The 22004-nt window shown below is 35.6% G+C and overlaps 1 protein-coding gene across 1 annotated transcript in view; it reads right to left on the reverse strand.

The window, feature by feature from the left end:
* Window positions 1-329: 329 nt before the first annotated feature.
* The window catches only part of LOC308418736 (vomeronasal type-2 receptor 26-like), a gene marked incomplete at both ends in the record, with an annotated part of 44202 nt that continues 22527 nt past the window's right edge, over window positions 330-22004 (reverse strand). The window contains 3 exons of the mRNA XM_080914216.1: window positions 330-1222; window positions 6288-6411; window positions 7646-7870. Coding sequence (XP_080770342.1) covers window positions 330-1222; window positions 6288-6411; window positions 7646-7870 — 1242 coding nt within the window. The remainder of the gene's footprint in view (window positions 1223-6287; window positions 6412-7645; window positions 7871-22004) is intronic.

A 22004-nucleotide genomic window follows, 5' to 3' on the forward strand; every position in this document is an offset into this window, starting at 1 on the left:
AGTGAGAGCAAGTGAGAGAGAGAGTCAGAGAGAGAGAGAGAGAGAGAGAGAGAGAGAGAGAGAGAGAGAGAGAGAGAGAGAGAGAGAGAACTGCAATTTAAATAAACAGCTAGTAGAGAAACAAAACTCTCCTCTAGCTGGAAACTCACTAACCTGAGGTGACTTATTTCAGTGTCACTAGTTGGCTCCAAGGATTGCAGGGATACTTGAAAAACACAGCAGTTTCTATTGTTTGGTGAAGTGCATTGACTTTAAACCTCTACTTTGAATATTTCTACCTGATTCATTTTACACAGATCACAATAAATTCTATTGTCTTAAAAAGGAAGTCATTTAAAAAACTTATTTCTTGAATGGCCACCTGACTTCAGTATGATCACATAGCATTTGGGAAGAAATATACAGCTCAGTAAACCAGCACTTGATGCCAGAATTGAAAGAATTTCCATGGCCACCATAGTTTTACCTTTGGAGCTCAGGTAAGTGGGTACAAAAGAAATCCATACACTGCAGAAAACCAGCATGCTAAATGTGATTGTTTTTGCCTCATTGAAGCTGTCAGGTAGCCTTCTTGCCAGAAAGGCAATAAGCAAGCTCAGACTGGCCAGAAAGCCCAAGTACCCCAGAACGCAGTAGAAGGCGATGGTGGAGCCCTCGTTACACAAGAGGATGATTTGTCCAAACTCTGACTGCATGTCGACATCCACGAAAGGGGGATAGGTTCCCAGCCAGACTGCGCAGATGCACACTTGAATGATGGAACCACAGAAGACTATAGCATTTGAGAGTCGGGTCACCATCCACATTTTTAAGGTGCTTCCTGGTTTTGTAGCTCTGAATGCCACAACCACAATGAAGGTCTTTGCCAAGATAGCAGAAACAGCGATAGAAAATACAACCCCAAAAATCATTTGTCTCAAGACACAAGTGACTGTTCTAGGTTGGCCAATGAATAGTAATGAGCAAAAGAAACAGAGCATTAGAGAAACCAGGAGGAGATAACTGAGATTTCTGTTATTTGCTCTGACAATGGGTGTATCCCGATAGCAGATAAATAATCCTAAAATCAAGGCTGAAAAGGCAGATAAACTAATGGCCACAGAGACTAAAAGAGCTCCCAGATTATCTTCATGGGACAAAAACACTGCAATTTTAGGGAGACACTGATTCCTCTGTTTATTTGGATACTGATCATCAGGACACTTGATGCACTGATCCATATCTGAAAGGGAAGCAGTTTTGTTTATTGCATTCTATTCCCCAGAAGTATCTATAGGATGCATATCTTGTGCAAAACCATTGTTTTATTATGGAGGTAATGTCTCTGGTTATATTCACTGAACCATAATATTGAAATGCAATATTTAAAATAGTTATTTTTTTAGAAGAGTAAAATCTAGATACACTGTATCTATTATATATTCATGACATTACTGTACTTAAACAATATGAGAGAATAAGAAATCTAGAAATGACGTTGAGGGGAAATTACACAATGTGAAAATTATATTTGATTATACGAGAAACTAAGAAAAATTTCATTTGTAAGCTTTTAGTGTTTTCTTTTTGTTCCCTTTGTTTTTGAGAAATAATTCATTGCTTGAGAATTTTGTATATGCCTATGATGCTTTTTGATCAATTCTACCACCAGTCCTCCTAAAACTCCTCTCTCTCCATCCCACGATCATTTTTCTTAAGTTTACTTTTTTTTCCTCACTGAGTTCACTTAATCCTGCCTGTATGCATCTCAATATAAGCCATCTACCAAAACATGGGCAGCCTATCAGGACCACATATTTTAAACAAATAAACACACACACACACACACACACACACACACACACACACACACAAACACACAAACACAATCTGATTCCCTCCAGCAGCTATCTACTATCACTTCCTTCTAGCTAAGAGTGATAATTTATTATTTTGTCCCCCATCCATTCTAGGGTTTTGTCTGACTTGATCTGGCTTGATATGGTGCATGCCTCTCTGAATCTGTGTGCTCAAGTACCCTGTCATGTCTGACAAATTATACTTCACCATAGGTGTCCCTTCTCTGGGTTTTATGGCTCTCTGCCTTTTTAATGCCATAATCCTTGATGTTCTTATCCTTGTGAACTCTTGGCTTTAATGAAAAGTGACAGGAAACATCTACAAGCTAAAAATTAGCAGTTAATCTGCTGAGATGGTTTTACCATATACTGTCAAGTCAACATGGATTTGTATTCTATTCAAGTCTGAAGAAATTACATGTAAGAAAAGATTTCTGCTATTAATGTGCATTTCCTCTTATTTTGCACACACACACAAAGACATATACATACAAACACACACACTTATCACCAAGTACTAGCATTTTGGGGAAGATGTCTGGAGATCAATGAAGATGTAGTCTCTTGTAGTGATTCTATATAGACAAATACATGACTTCTTAATTATTAATCAAGATTCTGTAAGAATCCCTAAAATTATATTGGTAATTATTAAGCTCCTTATAATAGGACTGTTATTAAATTCTTTCTGATATTAAAACTGTAATGAGAACTCTGTCAGTCTTTAAGTATCAAAATAATAAGCAATAGAAAGCAGGCATCTATTACTTAGAGCACATTCCAACAGGTTGTAAAGCAATGAACCAAAGGTAATGAAAAGGGAACTAATGATTTGGAGTAAGTGCAAGGACAGAAGATCAAATATTGACTGGGACTATTTATACCAAAATTCAATAATCACTTAGTCAAAAAATTAGGGATTTTAAATTTCAATGAATCCATAATATTATTCCCGGGAATGAATGTTGAGTACCAATGGATACATATGTAAACAATACCTATTGTAAACTTATTTAATTTATGATTTGAATTTATGGTTGAACTTTTATTAAAAAAATGAAGAAAAGATGGTTGTAAAAACCAAGTGATCTATTCCCCTAGAAATGGTACAAAAATCTAGTAAAGAATACGTTGTATGCCATTATTACATCAAAGCAGGGTAGAGGGCAAGATGGGAAGAAGGACATCATAGTAGAATAACTTAGAAATAAAAGGGGACTTAGAAATTAAGGGGAAACTTAAAAACTAAAAGGGAATGTAGAAATTAAAAAGCAACTTAGAAATTAAGAAAAATCTTTTGATAAGAGTATTTTTGGAGGAGATGTACTTTTTGGAGAAGAACTAAGAAATAATAATAATTATTTTTTTATTTAAACAACTTTATTAAAACAACAGAGATAAATGTACAGATTTTTAAAAGCATTTTTGCATAAAACTATGCAAACTAGAGTATTTTTGGAGGAGATGTACTTTTTGGAAAAGAACTAAGAAATAATTATTAAAATCAATTTTGAGAGTGTTTTTTTTTTTCTTGAGACTTTCAGTAGCAGGTTGAGAGTCCTAGCCTCCAGGTTCCTTCCGAGATAAGAACAAAGGCTTTATAATAACAAACCCTTTATAATATTCACAAACAACATGAAATACCTGGGTGTGACACTAACTAAGCAAGTGAAAGACCTGTATAATAAGAACTTCAAATCTCTGATGACGGAAATCAAGGAAGATCTCAGAAGATTGAAAAATCTCCTATGCTCATGGATTGGAAGGATCAACATTGTAAATTGGCCATCTTACCAAAAGCAATCTACAGATTCAATGCAATCCCCATCAAAACTTCAACCCAAATCTATATAGTGTTGGATAGAGCAATGTACAATTTCATCTGGAATAACAAAAAACATAGAATATCGAAATCCATCCTCAACAATAAGAAAACATCTGTGGGAATCACCATTCCTGACCTCAAGCTATATTACAAGCAAATTGTGTTAAAAACTGCATGGTAGTGGTACAGAATTAGGCTTGTGGATCAAAGGAATAGAATAAAAGATCCAGAAATGAACCCTCTCAAATATTGCCACTTGATTTCTGACAAAGGAGCTATAAACATTCAATGAAAAAAGGAGAGCTTCTTTAACAAATGGTGTTGACCTGGCACTTAGCATGCAGAGGCATGAAAATACAACCTTTCTTATCTCCTTGTACAAAGCTCAAGTGCAAGTGGATCATAGATCTCCACATTAAACCAGGTACATTGAAACTATTAGAAGAGAGACTTAGAACAGTTAGGCACAGGGTAAAATATCCTGAACAGAACACAAATGGCTTGTGCTCTAAGCTGAGAAATGGGACTTAATGAGATTTTAACGTTTCTGTAAGGCTAAGGACACTTTAAAGAAAACAGAAAGGCAGCCATCAGATTGGGAAAAGATCTTTACTAACCCCATATCTTATAGATACCTAACATTCAAGTTATACAAAGAACTCAAGATGTTAGACATCATAGAATCAAACAATCCTATTTAATATTTGGGTACAGAGCTAAACAAAAAGTTCTCATTTGAGGAATATTGAATGGCTGAGAAGCATTTAAGCTAGTGCTAGGCATTCTTAGTCATTGGGGAAATGCAAATCAAAACAAACTTGAGATTCCACCTTACACCAGTCAGAATGGCTAAGATCAAAAACTTGAAGACAGCAGATGCTGGCAAGGATGTGGAGAAAGTGGAACACTCCTCCACTCTTGTTGGAGTTGTAAACTGGTACAACCATTATGGAAATCATTCTGGCGTTTTCTCAGAAAATTGGACATAATACTACCTGAAGACCTATTTATTCCACTTCTAGGCATATACCCCAGAGATGCTGCAACATACAATAAAGAAACATTAACCATAATGTTCAAAGAATCCCTATTTATAACAGCCAGAAGCTGGAACAAACCCAGACATCCTTCACTAGATGAATACATACAAAAATTGTGCTATATTTATACAATGGAGAACTACTCAGCTATCAGAAATGACTTTATGAAATTCCAAAGAAAATGGGTCTATCTAGAGAATATCATCCTGAGTGAGGTAAACCAGTCACAAAAGAACAGACATAATATTTAGTCACTGATAATTGGATTCTAACCCCAGAAAGCTCTGAACTCCCCAGAAACAACTCACAGGATATATGAAGCTAAAAAAGAAGAAGAAGAAGAAGAAGAAGAAGAAGAAGAAGAAGAAGAAGAAGAAGAAGAAGAAGAAGAAGAAGAAGAAGAAGAAGAAGAAGAAGAAAAGAAACCCTCAGTCCTTCTTTGGAAAAAAATAAGTGTATAGTACCCTCTCAGTGTGTGGTACACATGGACCTTAAATCATTAATAGTTCAAGAGCTAAGATAATAGCCTAGTGGTAATTTTTTATATTCACAGATAATTATTCTTAATCTATACTCAGCAAGAAATCTGTTTCCATGTTACATTCTGTCCTACATATATTTCATGCTTATGGTAACTAGTGGGATTTCAATGCATGCTATCAAACTTCTAAAAGAATTAAGTACTAAAAATATATTTATATAATGTTATACCAAAATGCCTTTAAAATCATTATATGTATCCCTCTTTAAAAAATAAAGTGGCAATTAAAATAAAATAATGCTGAAGACAATACATTTTAGGTGAAAGTTTTTTGGGGGGATAAAAAATGCTCACTTTGGTGACTTCCTTAATTTCATTTATTGAACTTAATTAGAAATTTATTAAAGAAAAACAATTTTGCACTTTATTTTCAACAAATATTCATCAAATATATTTAAGGTACTGGTGTTTACTATTGTTTTACAGAAAGATTTGGTAATCTTCTTCACATAATGTCTTTTGTAATAAAGAAACAGGTAGAGGTAGGCCTTTGAATATTTAAGGCATATGCAGTGAAATGGGAAGTCTAATTCACTAAGCTGAGACTTCATTCCCTCTGAAAGACACTTGTCTGGGACCTGTCTTTATTTAGAAATATGATTACAGCAAGACACCATACTGCACACCTGTAATCCTGCACTCTGAAAGGTGAACAGCCAGCCTGGGTTGAAATCAAGATTTTTATTTGTTTTTTGCTTTGTTTTTCTAGACAGGATTTTTCTGTGTAGCCCTAACTGTACTGTAACTCATTCTGAGGACCAGGCAGAACTTGATTACAGAGATCCACCCACTGAGTGCTAGGATTAAAATTTTTGCCACCTTCATCCAGCAAGAAGTTGTTTTAAATGAATAGGTGTTAGCTATATTACTGTAACTGTGACTTCAGGCTTTGTTTTACCCACCCTTGTCCTGCTGTGAATCATTCCCACATCTAGAATCATTTCTCAAAATTCCTACACTCAGAAATATTTCTTGAAATTTCCACATTCAGAGCCACTTATAGATTTTTTTTTGTATTTAGAATCACTTCCAAAAATTTCTACCTGTTTCATTTGCAATCTCTCCATGTGGACATGGGAGACAATCAAAACAACAGGATGGTCTCCCTTGAACAGGTGTTTTCCTAAATCCAAGTTGACAACTCTGACTGCAGACAGCAGTAGGAGACTGTATAAAAGGCATGGGAGAGAAGAGAGTCAGTACATGACAGTCAGTATCAGCAGTGAGATGGTAGATTGCAGCAGTACCTTTCTGTACTGTAATTATCAAGAATTTCCATGTTTTTAGAGAGTGAAAAGCCAAAGTGCACGTGTCTCTCTTCCTTTTCTCTCTCTTTTATCTCTCTCTCTCTCTCCTCTCTCTCCCTTTCAAACTCTTGTTTCATTATGTTATTCAGCTGTTATTTTTATTATATTTCAAACTAATATTTTGTTATAGTTAAAATGATTTTGAAACTTTAAATATAGGTTGATCATATACTTCCCTTCCCCTAATTGTGTCTCGATTCTTTTGGTCTTCCTAGTCCACCCAAATTTATGTTTTTTCTCAAAGAACAACCTACAATCCCAATAAAATAACAGTCACTAGAAACATAGAAAAACAAATACAACAGCACAAAAAGAAAAACAAATCAAAACAAACCCACCAAACTGTGACCACATAAAGTATTCATATAAATATTTTTCTGGCAAATTACTCCTGGACATGAGACCTGCATTGTTGTTTTTGATATGCCCAGTGTCTTCCACTGGAGAAAATGTACTGGATCCATTGAAGACCAAAATGTTTCCCATTACTATTACTATTACTATTTTAATCCTATCAGTGAGGTATTTAGGGTGAACAGTTCCAAATTAAGGGGATAGATGTGAATATAGCTTTAAATTTTAAATTTAGAAATATCTGTCCAGGGTATTTAATCACTTTATGTACCCTGGGATTCTGTTATTTATTCTAAAATACTTTTTTAGTTCTGGTATGGGTTAGCTTTTAGCACATCCTTAATCCTAAAAAAGAAAGGTAAAATTAGTTTGTAGAAGGAAACTCACCTTGCTAGAAAGTAACTTCTAATTGAGGTGCAGATAAGATGATCAATCAGAGAATGATTTGACAGAGTGAGTCATAGACATAACTCTAATAGAAATAGAGAGGAACAAGATAACTTGCTGGGGTTCCACACAAACAGTCAGGTACTGAACTGGAACCCAGTGATGAAGGTTAAAAGCATATAGCCTCTAAACATTAATTCTTTCTTACTATTGTGGGCACAGAATCAGATAACTATTGGCAATTAAATCAGTTTGTTCTTCTTAGGCCAAAAGGTGATGACTTCTGGCAACCCTGCTCTTTGAGGAATTCCACATTTAGAACAGCTTATGTGCCCACCCTCAAAGATACTCACCTTATTGTGGTGTTCACCCCATGTTAGAAGTTTGTCATTTAGGAAAAAATGCTGAACACTGTGAGATTCAAAGATAAACTCGCCAACTTTCACTTGAGCGCTGGTGAGGCATCGCTGAGACTGGTAATTAAGGATGTCAAGCTTGGTGGCAGAAACCTCCTTGTTCACAACATTCTCCTCATTGGTGCATGTTCCAAGTTGGCACTTTTGTAAGAATGGATGGAGCTGAGAAAAAACATTCAGAACTTGCACTATAAGTAACAGAGATGCAAATAAACCTGGTTACTTTATCTCTCCCCTCTTTCTCTAACTGTATGATTCTGTTGCTTTCATTATTGTTCTGCATATCAAACATTTATCATATAGCTTATCCATGAGAGCAGCAGACCTATATCACACACACACACACACACACACACACACACACACACACACACACACACACACACACACACACAAATACAGACACACTGAGACAAAATCTCAACAAATACTGGAGATAAGAGATGATATAAACCAAATGTGCTTTATAGCAAATAGAAACCTGAAGGAGCCTTTTCTGCCCACAGTGAGGGCTGGGTCTCTGTCATCAGGACTCTGGATCTGCCAGGCAAAGCCTGTGTCCCCAGATTAGCTGCACAGGTGATATTTCACCTGGACCAGCAGAGAGCCTGGGACACAATCCAGGGAAATATCACCAGGAGTTCTCAGAGCACAGACCTTGAGGTGCTCTCTTGAAAGGTGCCCTTTTAGGACTAGAGAAATGGCCAAGTCATAAGATCTACAGGAGAGATAGGTGCCAGTCAGTGACAAGAAGATTACCTATAATCACAGATAACAAGATGGCAAGAGGAAAGTAGAAAAATTTAAAAGGACAAGTAATATATAAAGGCACACCAAAAAGAACTACACCTGACTTCTCAACAGAGACTAGGAAAGCTTGAAGATCCTGGATAGACATCATAGAGACTCTAAGAGAACAGAAATGCCAGTCCAGGTTACTATATCCACCAAAAAACTCAATAACCATAGATAGAGAGACCAAGATAGTGCAGAACAAATCTAATTATATACAATATCTGACCACAAATCCAGCTCTACACAGATAATAATGGAAACCCCATCTATTATCACACAGAGAGGGAATCTATACTCTAGGGAAACCAAGAAAATAACTATGCAAGATAACTGAAAAAAGAAAGACACAAACGTAATTATACCTCAAGAAACACAGATAACAGGAAACAAGAATCACTATTCCTTAATATATTTTAACATCAATGGACTCAGTTCCCCCAAGAAGAAATAGATTCTCAGATTGAATATGTAAGTAGGATTCAATATTTTGCTGCATTCAGGAAACTGATCTCAGAGACAAAGGCAGACACCACCTCAGAGTAAAAGGCTGGAAAAAGCTTCCAAGTAAATAGCAATAAGAAAACCTGAAATAGCAATTCTAATATTGAATAAAATAGACTTTAACAAAATTTTATCAAAAAGATAAGGAAGGACAATTTTTACACATTAAAGGAAAAAATTCTATTAAGATGAACTCTCAATACTAAACATCTATGCTCCAAATACAAGAGCATCCAAATTCATAAAAGAAACCCTAAAAAGCTCAAAAATATATTGCACCATACACAATAATATTGGGAGACTTCAAAATCCCACTTTCTTCAATAGACCGATCATGGAATCAGACACTGAATAGAGACACAGCGACATTAGCAGAGGTTATGAACCAATTGGAAACAACAGGCATCTGAGATCATTTCATCCTAAAACAATATAATATACCTTCTTCTCAGCTCCTCACTGTAACTTTTCAAATAGTAAATGTAAAGTCACAAAACAAGACTCAACACATATAAGAAGATTGAAATATTCTCATGCATCCTATCAGATCACCATGGACTAAGGCAGGAATTTAATCATAAAAACGACAACAAAAAGCCCACATACACATGGAAGCTGAACAATGCTCTACCCAACAATAGGCTAGTCAAGGAAGAAATAAAGAAAGAAATTAAAGACTTTTCAGAATTTAATGAAAATCAAAGTGCAAATACAAAACAAATGGGATACAATGAAAGCAGTACTGAAAAAAAAATCTCATAGCTCTGAGTACTTATAAAAAGAAATTGGAGAAAGCATACACTAGCAGCTTGACAGCACACCTGAAAGCTCTAGAACAAAAAGAAGCAGATACATCAAAGAGCAATAGTTGGCTGGAAATAATCAAAAACATGGCAGAAATGGCCAGTAGAGAAAAATAATCATACAAAGAATAAACCAAACCAGAAGCTTTGAGAAAATCTACTAAATGGACAAACTCTTAGCAAGACTAACTAGAGGGCACAGAGAGAGTATCAAAATTAACAAAATCAAAAATGAAAGGGGAGACATAATGAGAGAAACTGGGGAAATTCAAGAATTTATCAGATCCTACTACAAAAGCCTATTCTCAACGAAACTGTAAACCTGGAAGAAATGGACAAATTTCTAGACAGATACCAGATACTAAAGTTAAGTGATGATCAGACAAACTATCTAAGCAATCCAACAACACATAGAGAAATAGTAGCAGCCATCAAAAGCCTCCCCTCCCCAAAAAAATAATCCAGGACTATTTGGGTTCCCTGCAGAATTTTATCAGATATTCACTGAAGAGCTAATAACAATATGCTCGAAAATTTCCACAAAAGGGAGCCAGATGAACCACTACTCAACTCATTGTTGAAAGCCGCAGTAACTCTCATTCCTAAACTACACAAAGACCTACAAGGAGATATACAAAGCTCAAGTGCAAGTGGATAAACGATCTCCACATGAAACCAGGTACACTGAAACTATTAAAAGAGAAAGTAGGGAAAACCTTAGAACACATAGGCACAGTAGAAAATTTCATGAAGAGAACAACAATGGCTCATGCTCTAAAGTCAAAGATTGACAAATGAGACTTAATGATATTGCAAAGGTTCTGAAAGGCTAAGTACACTGTCAAGAAAACAAAAATGGCAACCAACTTAGTGGGAAAACATCTTTATAAAGCCCACATCAGATAAAGGCCTAATATCCAAGGTATGCAAAGAACTCAAGAAGCTAGACACCAGAGAACCAATCAACCCTATTAAAAATGGGGTACAGAGCTGAAACACATGTTCTCAATTTAAGAATATTCAATTGCTGAGAAGCATCTATGGAAGTGCTCGACATTATTAGCCATCAGAGAAATGCAAATCAAACAACCCTGTGATTCCATCTTACATCAGTCAGATTGGCCAAGATCAAAAATTCAGATAACAGCAGATACTGATGAGGAGGTGGAGAAAGTGGAACACTTTTCCATTGTTGGTGGGGTTGTAAACTGGTATAACCACTCTGGAAATCTTCTGGCAATTCCTCAGAAAATTGGACACAATACCAGTTATTCCACTTCTAGGCATATACCCCAGAGAAGCTACATCATACATTAAAGACATATGTACCACAATATTCATATTAGCCCTATTTATAATACCCAGAATCTGGAAAGAACCCATATGTCCTTCAGTAGATGAATGGACACAAAAATTATGGTATATTTACACAATGGAGTACTACTCAGCTATCAGAAACGATGACTTTATGAAATTCTTAAGAAAATGGATGCATCTAAAGAATATCATCCTGAGTAAGATAACTCAGTCACAAAAGAACAGACATAATATGCAGTCACTGATAATTGAATACTAACCCCAGAAAGCTCTGAATACCCCAGAAACAGGTTTCAGACTATATTAAGTTCAATCAAAAAAAAAAGATGAAAAAACCATTATGCTTAATCCTTACACACCAAGAAAACATTGACTAATTTCAGGTTACATCCTGTTTACATGTACTCTATGCTCATTGTTACTAGCAAGATCTTAATGCACACTATAAAACTTAAAAAAAAACTAAGCACTGACAAAAATGTATTTGTATTCTTTTATGCAATAATGCTTAAAATTTGTACACTTATCTTTGTTTTTTAAAATAAAGTTGTTCATAAATAAAGACCTGCAAAGAGAGAGGATTTCAGTCCAATTTGTCTCATGAACATTGATGCAAAATTACTCATTAATATTCTTGAAAACTGAATCCACAAACACATCAAAACAATCTTTCAGCGTGATCAAGGCTTCATCTCTGGGATTCAGAGATGGTTCAATATACACAATTTCATCAACATAATTCACCATATAAACAAACTCAAAGGAAAAAAAACCACAAGATCAACTCACTAGATGCCGAGGAAGCATTTGAAAAAATTCAACACCCCTTCATGTTAAAAATCTTGTAAAGGGCAGAAATCCAAGGCCCATATCTAAACATAATATAAGCAATTCACAACAAACCAATAGCTAATGTCAAACTAAAGGACATTCAAGCAATTCCACTAAAATGAGGGAATAGACTAGGTAGCCTACTCTCCCACTACCTATTCAATATAGTACTGCAAGTTCTGGACAGAGCAATTGGACAGCAAAAGGAAGTAATAGGGATATAAATTACAAAGGAAGAAATCAAAATATCACTATTTGCCAATGACATGATTATATATTTAAGTGACCTCAAAAATTTCACCAGAGAACTTTTACTGCTGATTAACAACTTCAGCAAAGTGGCTCGATAAAAATGTAACTCAAATAAATCAGTAGCCTTCCTCTACTCAAAGGACAAATATGCTGCGAAAGAAATTTTGTAAAAGATACTCTTCACAACAGTCACAAATAATATGAAATACCTTGGTGTGACCCTAACTAAGTAAGTGAATGATCTGTATGACAAGAACTTCAAGTCTCTGAAGAAGAAAATTGAAGAAGGTTTTAGAAAATGGAAAGATTTCCCATGTTCATAGATTGGAAGGATCAACATTGTAAAAAAGGGCCATTTTATCAAAAGCAATCTATCGATTCATTGCAATCCCCATCAAAATTCCTACTCAATTCTTCATAGAGTTGGAAAGAGCAACTTGCAAATTCATCTGGAATAACAAAAAACCCAGAAGAGTGAAATCCATTATCAACCACAAGATAACTTCTACAGGAAGTACCATCCTTTACCTCAAGCTATATTACAAAGCAATTGCATTGAAAAATGTATGGTACTGGTACAGAGATAGGCATGTAGATCATTGGAGCAGAATAGAAGATTTAGAAATGAACTCTCACACATATGGTCACATAATCTTTAAAAGAGGAGGTGAAAACATTCAATGGAAAATGGACAGCCTCTTCAACCAATGGTGTTGGTTCAACTGCCATTCAGCATGGAGAAGAATGAACATTGATCCTTTCTTATCTTTTTGTACAAAGCTCAAGTGCAAGTGGACCAAAGATCTTCACATAAAACCAGATGAATGGAAACTCTTGTATGAGAAAGTGAGGAAAATTTAGAACACATTGGCACGGGGAAAACTTTCTGAACAGAACACCAGTGGCTTATGCTTTAAGGTCAAGAATCAATAAATTGGACTCCATGAGATTGCAAAATTTTTGTAAGGCTAAGGAGACTGTCAAGAAAACAAAACAGCAGCCAACAGATTAGGAAAAGATCTTTACGAATCCCACATCTGATAAAGGTCTAAAATGCTATATATACAAAGAACTGAAGAAATTAGGCTCCAGGGAATCAAAAAAATCTATTTAAAATTGGGTACAGAACTAAACAAAGAATTTTCAAATAAGGAATATCAAATGGCTGAGAAGCACCCAAGGACATGCTCAACATCCCTAGTCATCAGGGAAATGCAAATCAAAACAACCCTGAGATTCCACCTTACATCAGTCAGATTGGCCAAGATCATAAATTCAGATGACAGCAGATGCTGGTGAGGATGTGGAGAAAGAGGAACACTTCTCCATTTTTTGTGGGATTGCAAACTCCTAAAACCACTGTGGAAATCAGTCTGGTTGTTCCTCAGAAAATTGGACATAGTACTACCCATGGACCCAGTTATTACACTTCTGGGCATTTATGCCAAAGATTCTCCAACATATAATAAGGACCCATGCTCCACCATGTTCATAGCTGCTTTAATTTTAGTATCAAGAAGCTGGAATGTTCCCAGATGTCCTTTAGTAGATGAATGGATCCAGAAATTGTGATACATATACACAATAGAGTACTACTCAGCTATTAGAAACAATGACTTTATGAAATTCCTAAGCAAATGGATGGATCTAGAAAATATTATCCTGAGTGAGGTATCCTAGTCACAAATAAAGAGACATAATATGCAGTCACAAAAAATTGCCTACTGGCTCCAGAAAGTTCTGAATCCCCAAGAAACAACTCACAGACTACATGAAGCTCAAAAATGAAAAAAAAAGTAAAGAAAAAAAAAGAAAGGCCAAAAAATTGGAAGCCTTAGGCTTTTGTATAAGAAAAATAAAAATAAATGTATATCACCCTCCTAGTGTGTGTTATACCTAGACATTAAATCATTAAAAATTCAAGAGCTAATAATGTAGCTTTGTGGCAATTCTTGGTACTTAAAAATCATTATTTTTAATATTTATACTTCCAGAATACTTTTGTTCTTTCCATGTTATGTTTTGCTTTACATGTACTTTATGCTCATTTCAACTAGTGATATTTTAATGGATACTATCAAACCTTTAAAAAATCAAGTACTGAATAAAAATATGCAGTCACTGATAGTGGGATGCTAACCCCAGAGGCTCGCACTGCCCCAGAAACAACTCACAGACTGTATGAAGTCCAAGAAAAAAAGAAAACAAAACAAAGCAAAGAAAGAGTCATGCTCAATCCTTATCCACCAAGAACACATTGACAAATTCCGGGTTGTACCCTGTATTACATGTACTGTCTGCTTATTGTAAAAAAAAAAAATCTTTACACACCAAGAAAACTTTGACTATTTCCAGGTTGCATCTTGTTTTACATGTACTTTATGCTCATTGTTACTGGTAAGATCTTTATCACATTATCAAACCTATAAAAAAAAGAAACAAGTACTGACAAAAATGTGTTGCATAATTTTATGCAAGAATGCTTAAATCTGTACATTTATCTTTGTTTTATAAAATAAAGTTGTTAAAATATATTCATATAGTTTCATGTAAAAAATCTTTGAAAATTTGTATATTTATGTTTGTTTTTTTTAAGAATAAAATTGTTTAGTTAAAATGATACCTGCAGGAGAACAAGGGATATAAAATAGAAAACAAAAATTCAAAATATTATTATTTGCAGAAGATATTATTACATATATAAGCAACCTAAATCAGGGAACTCCTATGACATATAAAACACTTTCAGGCATATAGAAGGCCACAAGATTAACTCAAAAGAATTATCAGCCTTCCTATATAAAAAAGAGAAATAGATTGAGGAAAAAAATCAAGAAAACAACACAGTTCACGATAGGCACAATAATATAAAATATGTTTTGTTAACCAAGAAATAAAGCCATAAATTTTTATCATAAAACTTTAAGTCTTTGAATAAAGAAATATAAGAAGCTATTTAAAAAAGGAATGATCTCCCATAGTCATGAATCTGTAGAATTAACATAATAAACAGTAAAATAACATCAAGAACTATCACCATCCTTAATTTTAAATTGCAGCACAGTTCTATAGTAATTAAACCCACAAACTATTTTCATGAAATCACACATGTTTCACAATGGAAAAGAACTGAAGATCCAGAAATAAATTCACACACCTGTGAACAACTGATTTTTAATAAGGAAGCCAGAAATACAAAGTCAAAAGCAAAAGAAGCATCTTCAAAAATGGTGCCATTTAATCTGGATGTCTTTATGTTAAAAATGGTGAATAGATCCATATATATCACCCCGTACAATTAATAGTCATTAAACCAGACACACTGAACTTGATGGAAGGAAAATTAGGAAACAGCCTTTCACATATTAGCACAGAAAACAATTTCCTAGATAGAGCATTGATAGTGTAGGTACTAAGATCAACAATTAGTAAATGAGATCTCATGAAACAAAATGGTTCTGCAAGGCAACAGACAACTTCAAAAGGTCAAAATGTCAGTTTACATAATGAGAACTGATTTATACCAACTCTTAGTCTGACAAAGAATGAACTGTCCAAAATATATGCAGACCTGATGATACTAGGCAGCAAGAAAACACACAATCTACATTTTTAAAAAATGAGATACATATCTAAATAGAGAATTCTTGACAGACACATATCAAAAAACCAAAAAACACTTAAAATAATATTTAACCTTCTTAACCATTAGAAAAATGCAAATCAAAACTACTTTGAGAATCCATCTAAGACATGTCAGGACAGCTAAGATTAAATGTACAAGTGACAGCTCATGATGGTGAGAAGATGGAGCAATGGGGACACTTCTACATGGATGAAAGAAGTTCAAATTTGTACAGCAATTATAGAAGTAATTATTATGGGTCCACAAAAAATTGGGAATTGATATACCTCAAGATCCACCTATACCACTCTTAGGCATATACCCAAAGGATAGTCTATCCTACTATAAAAACACTTTCTCAATTAGCTTAGAGTGGCTTTATTTATAAAATCCGGAGACTGGAATAACCTAGCCATTTCTCAACTAAAGAATGGATAAACAGTGTGGTACATTTACACAATGAAATATTACTCAGGTGTTATAAATATGACATTGTGAAAATTGCAGGCAAATGAATGGAACTAGAATATATCCAGAGTGAGGCATCCTAGATCCAATAAGACAAACATGACATGCACTTCCTGATACATGGTTATTTGCTGTAAAATAAATGATAATCATATTATAATCCACAAACCCAGAGGGCCTAAGTAACAAGTATAGCTCTAGGGTGGGAGTCACATGAATATCCCTGGGAAGGGAAAATAGAATATATTTGGTGGTTAGGCTAGAGGGTGAGTGGAGATGGAAACAAGAAGGCAAATGTTTGAGGAAGGAGGTGGAGAAGGTCTGGACAGAAAGAGACCGAATAGTGGAGCATATAGGGACATTGCCAAAACCAATTGGTGTGGAAACTGTCTGTTATCTATGAGAGTGACATTAGTGAGGATTCCTAGTAATGGACTATATGGAATAGGAACTGGCCATCTTCTGTATGTAGGCAAAGCTCCTACTGGTGTAGCTTGAACACCCATCCAGCCAAAAGACGTTGGAACCCCAACCTCTACTGACAGCAATATGAGCTTGGGATAAAAATCTGTGTGAGTGACCAAGCAATGACTGGTATAACTTGAGACTTAAACCAGGATAGGTAACTCATGTCAGACACTGCCTGAATGGCCAGAAACCTGAAGCTCAGTGTCTCAGTGATATAAGGTAGAACCAAAGCCAACAGAACCCAGCAACAGCAACAAGATGAAGAACAGATTCCTAAGGATATTTTTACATATTTCTGGAGTGGTACCTATTCCAGTTTTTATTAGAAACTTTATCTAGCAGCTGATGGAAGCAGATGCATAGACCCACAGCCAAATATTAGGCAGTTTCCGTAGATCCCATGGAAGACTGGAAGATAGTATTGTAGGATCCAGAATAGTTTGAATACCAGGAGAACAGAGCCAACAGAATCAACAAAGCAGGGCTTATAATGTCTCACAGAGACTGAATTGAAAAGCCGAGAGCCTGCCCATGTCTGCACTAGGTTCCTTTGCATTCATGTGTGGTTGTTTATCTGGGATGGTTGAGGGACTTTGAAATATAGGAGAGGGTGTGCCTCTGACTCTTTTGACTCCACAGGAGACTCTTTTTCTTCCACTGGGTTGCCTCAATCATATTACAAACAAATTTAGAAAAGTAACTAAAATATGCCTATAGTGAAACATGTAAGATATTGAAGAAGACTGAAGAAATATAGACAACAAATCAAGGATTAAAAGAGTTAATATTGTTAAAAAGTCTTCATTACTCAAAAGGTTGAACAGATTAAGGCAATGTCTTCCAAAAATTAAAAGAGGTTTGTAATTAGATTAACAATGTCTAAAATCTCCATAGGAGAGAAGAACCAAAAGGAAGTCACACACCTTTTACAAATTTGATCAAGAAGAAGTAAATTAAAGCATTTTGTTTCTCATTCCAAATAGTTTTATAAAATTGCAGCCATACAAGTATGGAATATACCATAAACACATAGCTGAAGAACTAAACAGAAATCCAGAAACTAAGTGAATACACAAGACTCTAAAACATCCAAAGGCTGAAATGTTGTCTCTTCCACAAATGCTGATGTAGAAACAGGACATCAACATGTAAATAAGCGGAGGTGGATCTTTTGTTTTTCTGATACACCAAATAAAAACAGATCAAAACCTTGGAGTAAAAGCTCCTTGAGTAAAACAGACAAGAAAGTCAATCTGTTTAAAGACATTTGACTGACCACCCACCACCAGGATTAGCAGTGAGCCAGTGGTGAGCCAGCCTGCTGTCCCACTTTCCCCCTCCTTGCCCCAGCTTGTTCCAGGGAACCAGTAACCCTGCATCTGGCTATTCCAAGGTGAACAACAAGTAGTGAGGAACTGCACTCAGACCACCCACCACCAGGAAGAGCAGTGAGCCAGCAGAACAGCAGTGAGCCACTGGTAAGCCAGTGGTGATTCAGGGACACAGGACTGGAGCAGCCATGAACCAGCAGTGAGCCAGCAGCAACCCAGCAGTGATCAAGCAGTAATCCAGGGACAAAAGACTGAAAAGAAAATGGCAAAAAGAAAGAGAAAGAACATACCCCAGGGAAACCAAGAAAACCTGGCAACACCAGCACCCAGCTCTCACATCACAGGAAATAGCAGAATGCCAAACACACCAGAAAAAGAAGACGAAGACCTAAAATCATACCTCAAGGTGATGATAGATATCCTTAAAAAAGAACTGGAAGAAAAGCATAAAGAATTTAAAAGCTTTTAAAGAGGAAACAAGAAAAACACTCAAAGAACTTAAAGAACTAGAGGAAAACAGAACCAAAGAGATGAAGGAATGGAAGAAGGAATTTAAAACAGAAATAGACACAATAAAGCAAACACTAAAAGAGACAACTTTAGAGGTAGAAAACCTATAAAAGAAATCAGTTGTCACAGATGCAAGCATTTCCAATAGTCTACAAGAGATGGAAGAGAGAATCTCGGGAGCCGAAGACAACATTGAAAACATAGACAAAACAGTCAGAGAGGATGCAAAAACCAAAAAGCTCCTAACCCAAAATGTCCAGGAGATCCAGGACACAATGAGAAGACAAAACTTAAAGATAATAGGAATAGAGGAGGGCGAAGATATCAACTAAGAGGCACAGTAAATATCTTACACAAAATCAAAGAAGAAAACTTACTTACCCTTAAGAATGAGATGACCTTCAAGCCTACCGAACTCCAAATAGATTGGATCAAAAAACAAACTCCTGCTGACACATAACAGTCAAAATGCCAAGGGCCCAAAGAAAACAAAAAATATTAAAAGCAGTAAGGGAAAATGGCCATGTAACTTGTAAAGGCAGACCAATCAGAATCACACCCGAATTCTCAACAGAGACTATGAAAGCTAGAAGAGCCTGGTCAGACATCATGCAGACCCTAAGAGAGTACAGGTGAGAGCCAAAGCTGCTATACCCAGCAAAACTCTCAATATCCATAGATGGAGAGACTAAGATATTCCAAGACAAAACTAAATTTACACAATATCTGAAAACAAACCCAACACTACAAGAAATTATAGGTGGAAAACTGATTACAATGAGGGAAACTACATCCCAATAAAAACATGAAAACTTCTAAGCAAGAAAACCCAAAGAAGAACGACATATAGGCACGATTCAACCTCCAAAACCTAAAATAGCAGGAAAGAGCAACCACAATTCCTTGATATCTGTTAACATATATGGACTCAATTCCCGAATAAAAAGACATAGGCTATCAGACTAAATACATAAACAAAACCCAGCAATTTGTTGCATACAAGAAACTCATCTCAGAGACAAAGACAGACACTATCTCAGAGTAAAAGGGTGGGAGAAAACCTTCCAAGCAAATTGACCCAAGAAGCAAGCTGGAGTCGCCATTCTAATAATGAACAAAGCAGCTTTTCAACCAAAAGTTATCAAAAATATAAGGAAGGACACTTTTTACTCATTACATGGGAAATTTGTCAGGAGGAACTCTTAATCCTTAACATATATTCTCCAAATACAAAAGCACTGGTATTCATAAAAGAAACCCTACTAAAGCTCAAAACATACTTTGTGTTCTACACAATAATAGTGGGAGTCCTCAATACCCCACTCTCACCAATGGACAGATCAGGGAAACAAAAACTGAACAAGGATACTGTAAAACTAGCAGAGGTTATAAACCAAATGGTTTTAATAGATATCTACAGAAAATATCATCCTAAAAAAAAAGAATATACCTTCTTCTCCGCACCTCATGGCACCTTCTCAATAATTGACCACATAATGGGTCACAAAAGGAGCCTCAATAGATATAAGATTGAAATACTCCCATGCATCCTCTCAGATCACCATGATCTACAGCTGGTGTTTAACAACAACAAAGACAACAAAAAGCCCACATACACTTGGAAACTAAACAATGCTCTGTTAAACAATAGCAGGGTCTAGGAAGAAAAAGAAAGAAATAAAGGATTTTCTAGAATTCAATGAAAACAAAAACACAACATATCCAAACCTATGGGATGCAATGAAAGCAGTAATGAGAGGAAAACTCATAGCTCTGAGTGCTTCCAAAAAGAAACTGGAGAGAGCACACATCAGTAACTTGATAGCATAGTTGAAAGCTCTAGAACAAAAGGAAGTTGATACACCCAAGAGGAGTAGACTGTAAGAAATAATCAAACTTAGGGCAGAAATTGACCAAATAGAAACAAAAAGAACCATTGAAAGAATCAACAAAACCAAGAGTTGATTCTTTGAGAAAATCAACAAGATTGATAAACGCTTAGCCAGACTAACTAGAGGGCAAAGAGAGAGTATTCAAATTAACAAAATCAGAAAGGAAAGTGGAGAAATAACAACTGAAACTGAGGAAATTCAAGAAATCATCAGATCATACTACAAATGCCTATACTCAGCAAAGCTGGAAAATCTGGAGGACATGGATGAATTCCTAGACCGATACAAGGTACTAAAGTTAAATCAGGTACAGGTAAACCATCTAAATAATCTCATAACACCTAAAGAAATAGAGGCAGGTATCAAAAGCCACACAACCAAAAAAAAAAAAAAAAAAAAAGCCCAGGTCCAGAATGGTTTAGTGCAGAATTTTATCAGAAATTTATTGACGACATAATACCGATACTCTCCAAACTATTCTATGAAATGGAATCAGATGGAAAACTACCCAACACATTTTTTGAGGCTATAATAACCCTCATTTTTAAACCACACAGAGACCCTAAAAGGAAAGAGAACCTCAGACCAATATCACTTATGAACATTGATGCAAAAATACTCAACAAAATACTTGCAAACTGAATCTAAGAATATATCAAAACGATCATTAACCATTAAGCAGGCTACATACCTGGCATGAAGGGATGGTTTACCATACAAAAATCCATCAACGTAATCCACCATAGAAATCAACTCAAAGAAAAAAACCAAACTGACATCTCACTAGATGCTGAGAAAGCATTTGACAAAATTCAACACCCCTTCATGTTAAAAGACTTGGAAAGAACAGGAATCCAAGGCCCATACCTAAACATAATAAAAGCAATATACAGCAAACCAACAGCTAACATCAAACTTAAGGTTGGAAAACATGAAGCAATCCTACTAAAATCAGGGACTCTACAAGGCTGCCCATTCTCCCCCTACCTACTCAACATAGTACTGGAAGTCCTGGCTGGAGCAATAGACAGCAAAAGAAAATCAAAGGGATACAAATTAAAAAGGTAGAAGTAAAAACATCACTATTTGCAGATGACATGATAGTGTACTTAAGCTACCCCACAAATTCCACCAGAGAACTCCTACAGCTGATAAACAAGTTCAGCAAAGTGGCTGGATATAAAATTAACTCACACAAATCAGTAGCCATCCTATATTCAAAGGACAAACATGTGGAAAAGAAATTAGGGAAAAGATACCCTTCACAATAGTCACAAAAACTATTAAATACCTTGGTGTGGCTCTAATTAAGCAACGAAGGACCTGTATAACAAGAACTTCAAAGCTCTAAAGAAGGAAATCGAGGAAGATCTCAGAAAATGGAAAGATTTCCCATGCTCATGGATTGGAAGGATCAATATTTTAAAAATGACCATCCTACCAAAACCAATCAACAGATTCAATGCAATCCCCATCAAAATTCCAACCCAGTTCTTCACTGAG

The sequence above is a fragment of the Micromys minutus genome (assembly GCF_963924665.1).
Source record: "Micromys minutus genome assembly, chromosome: 3".
In the NCBI taxonomy this organism is placed as follows: domain Eukaryota; kingdom Metazoa; phylum Chordata; class Mammalia; order Rodentia; family Muridae; genus Micromys; species Micromys minutus.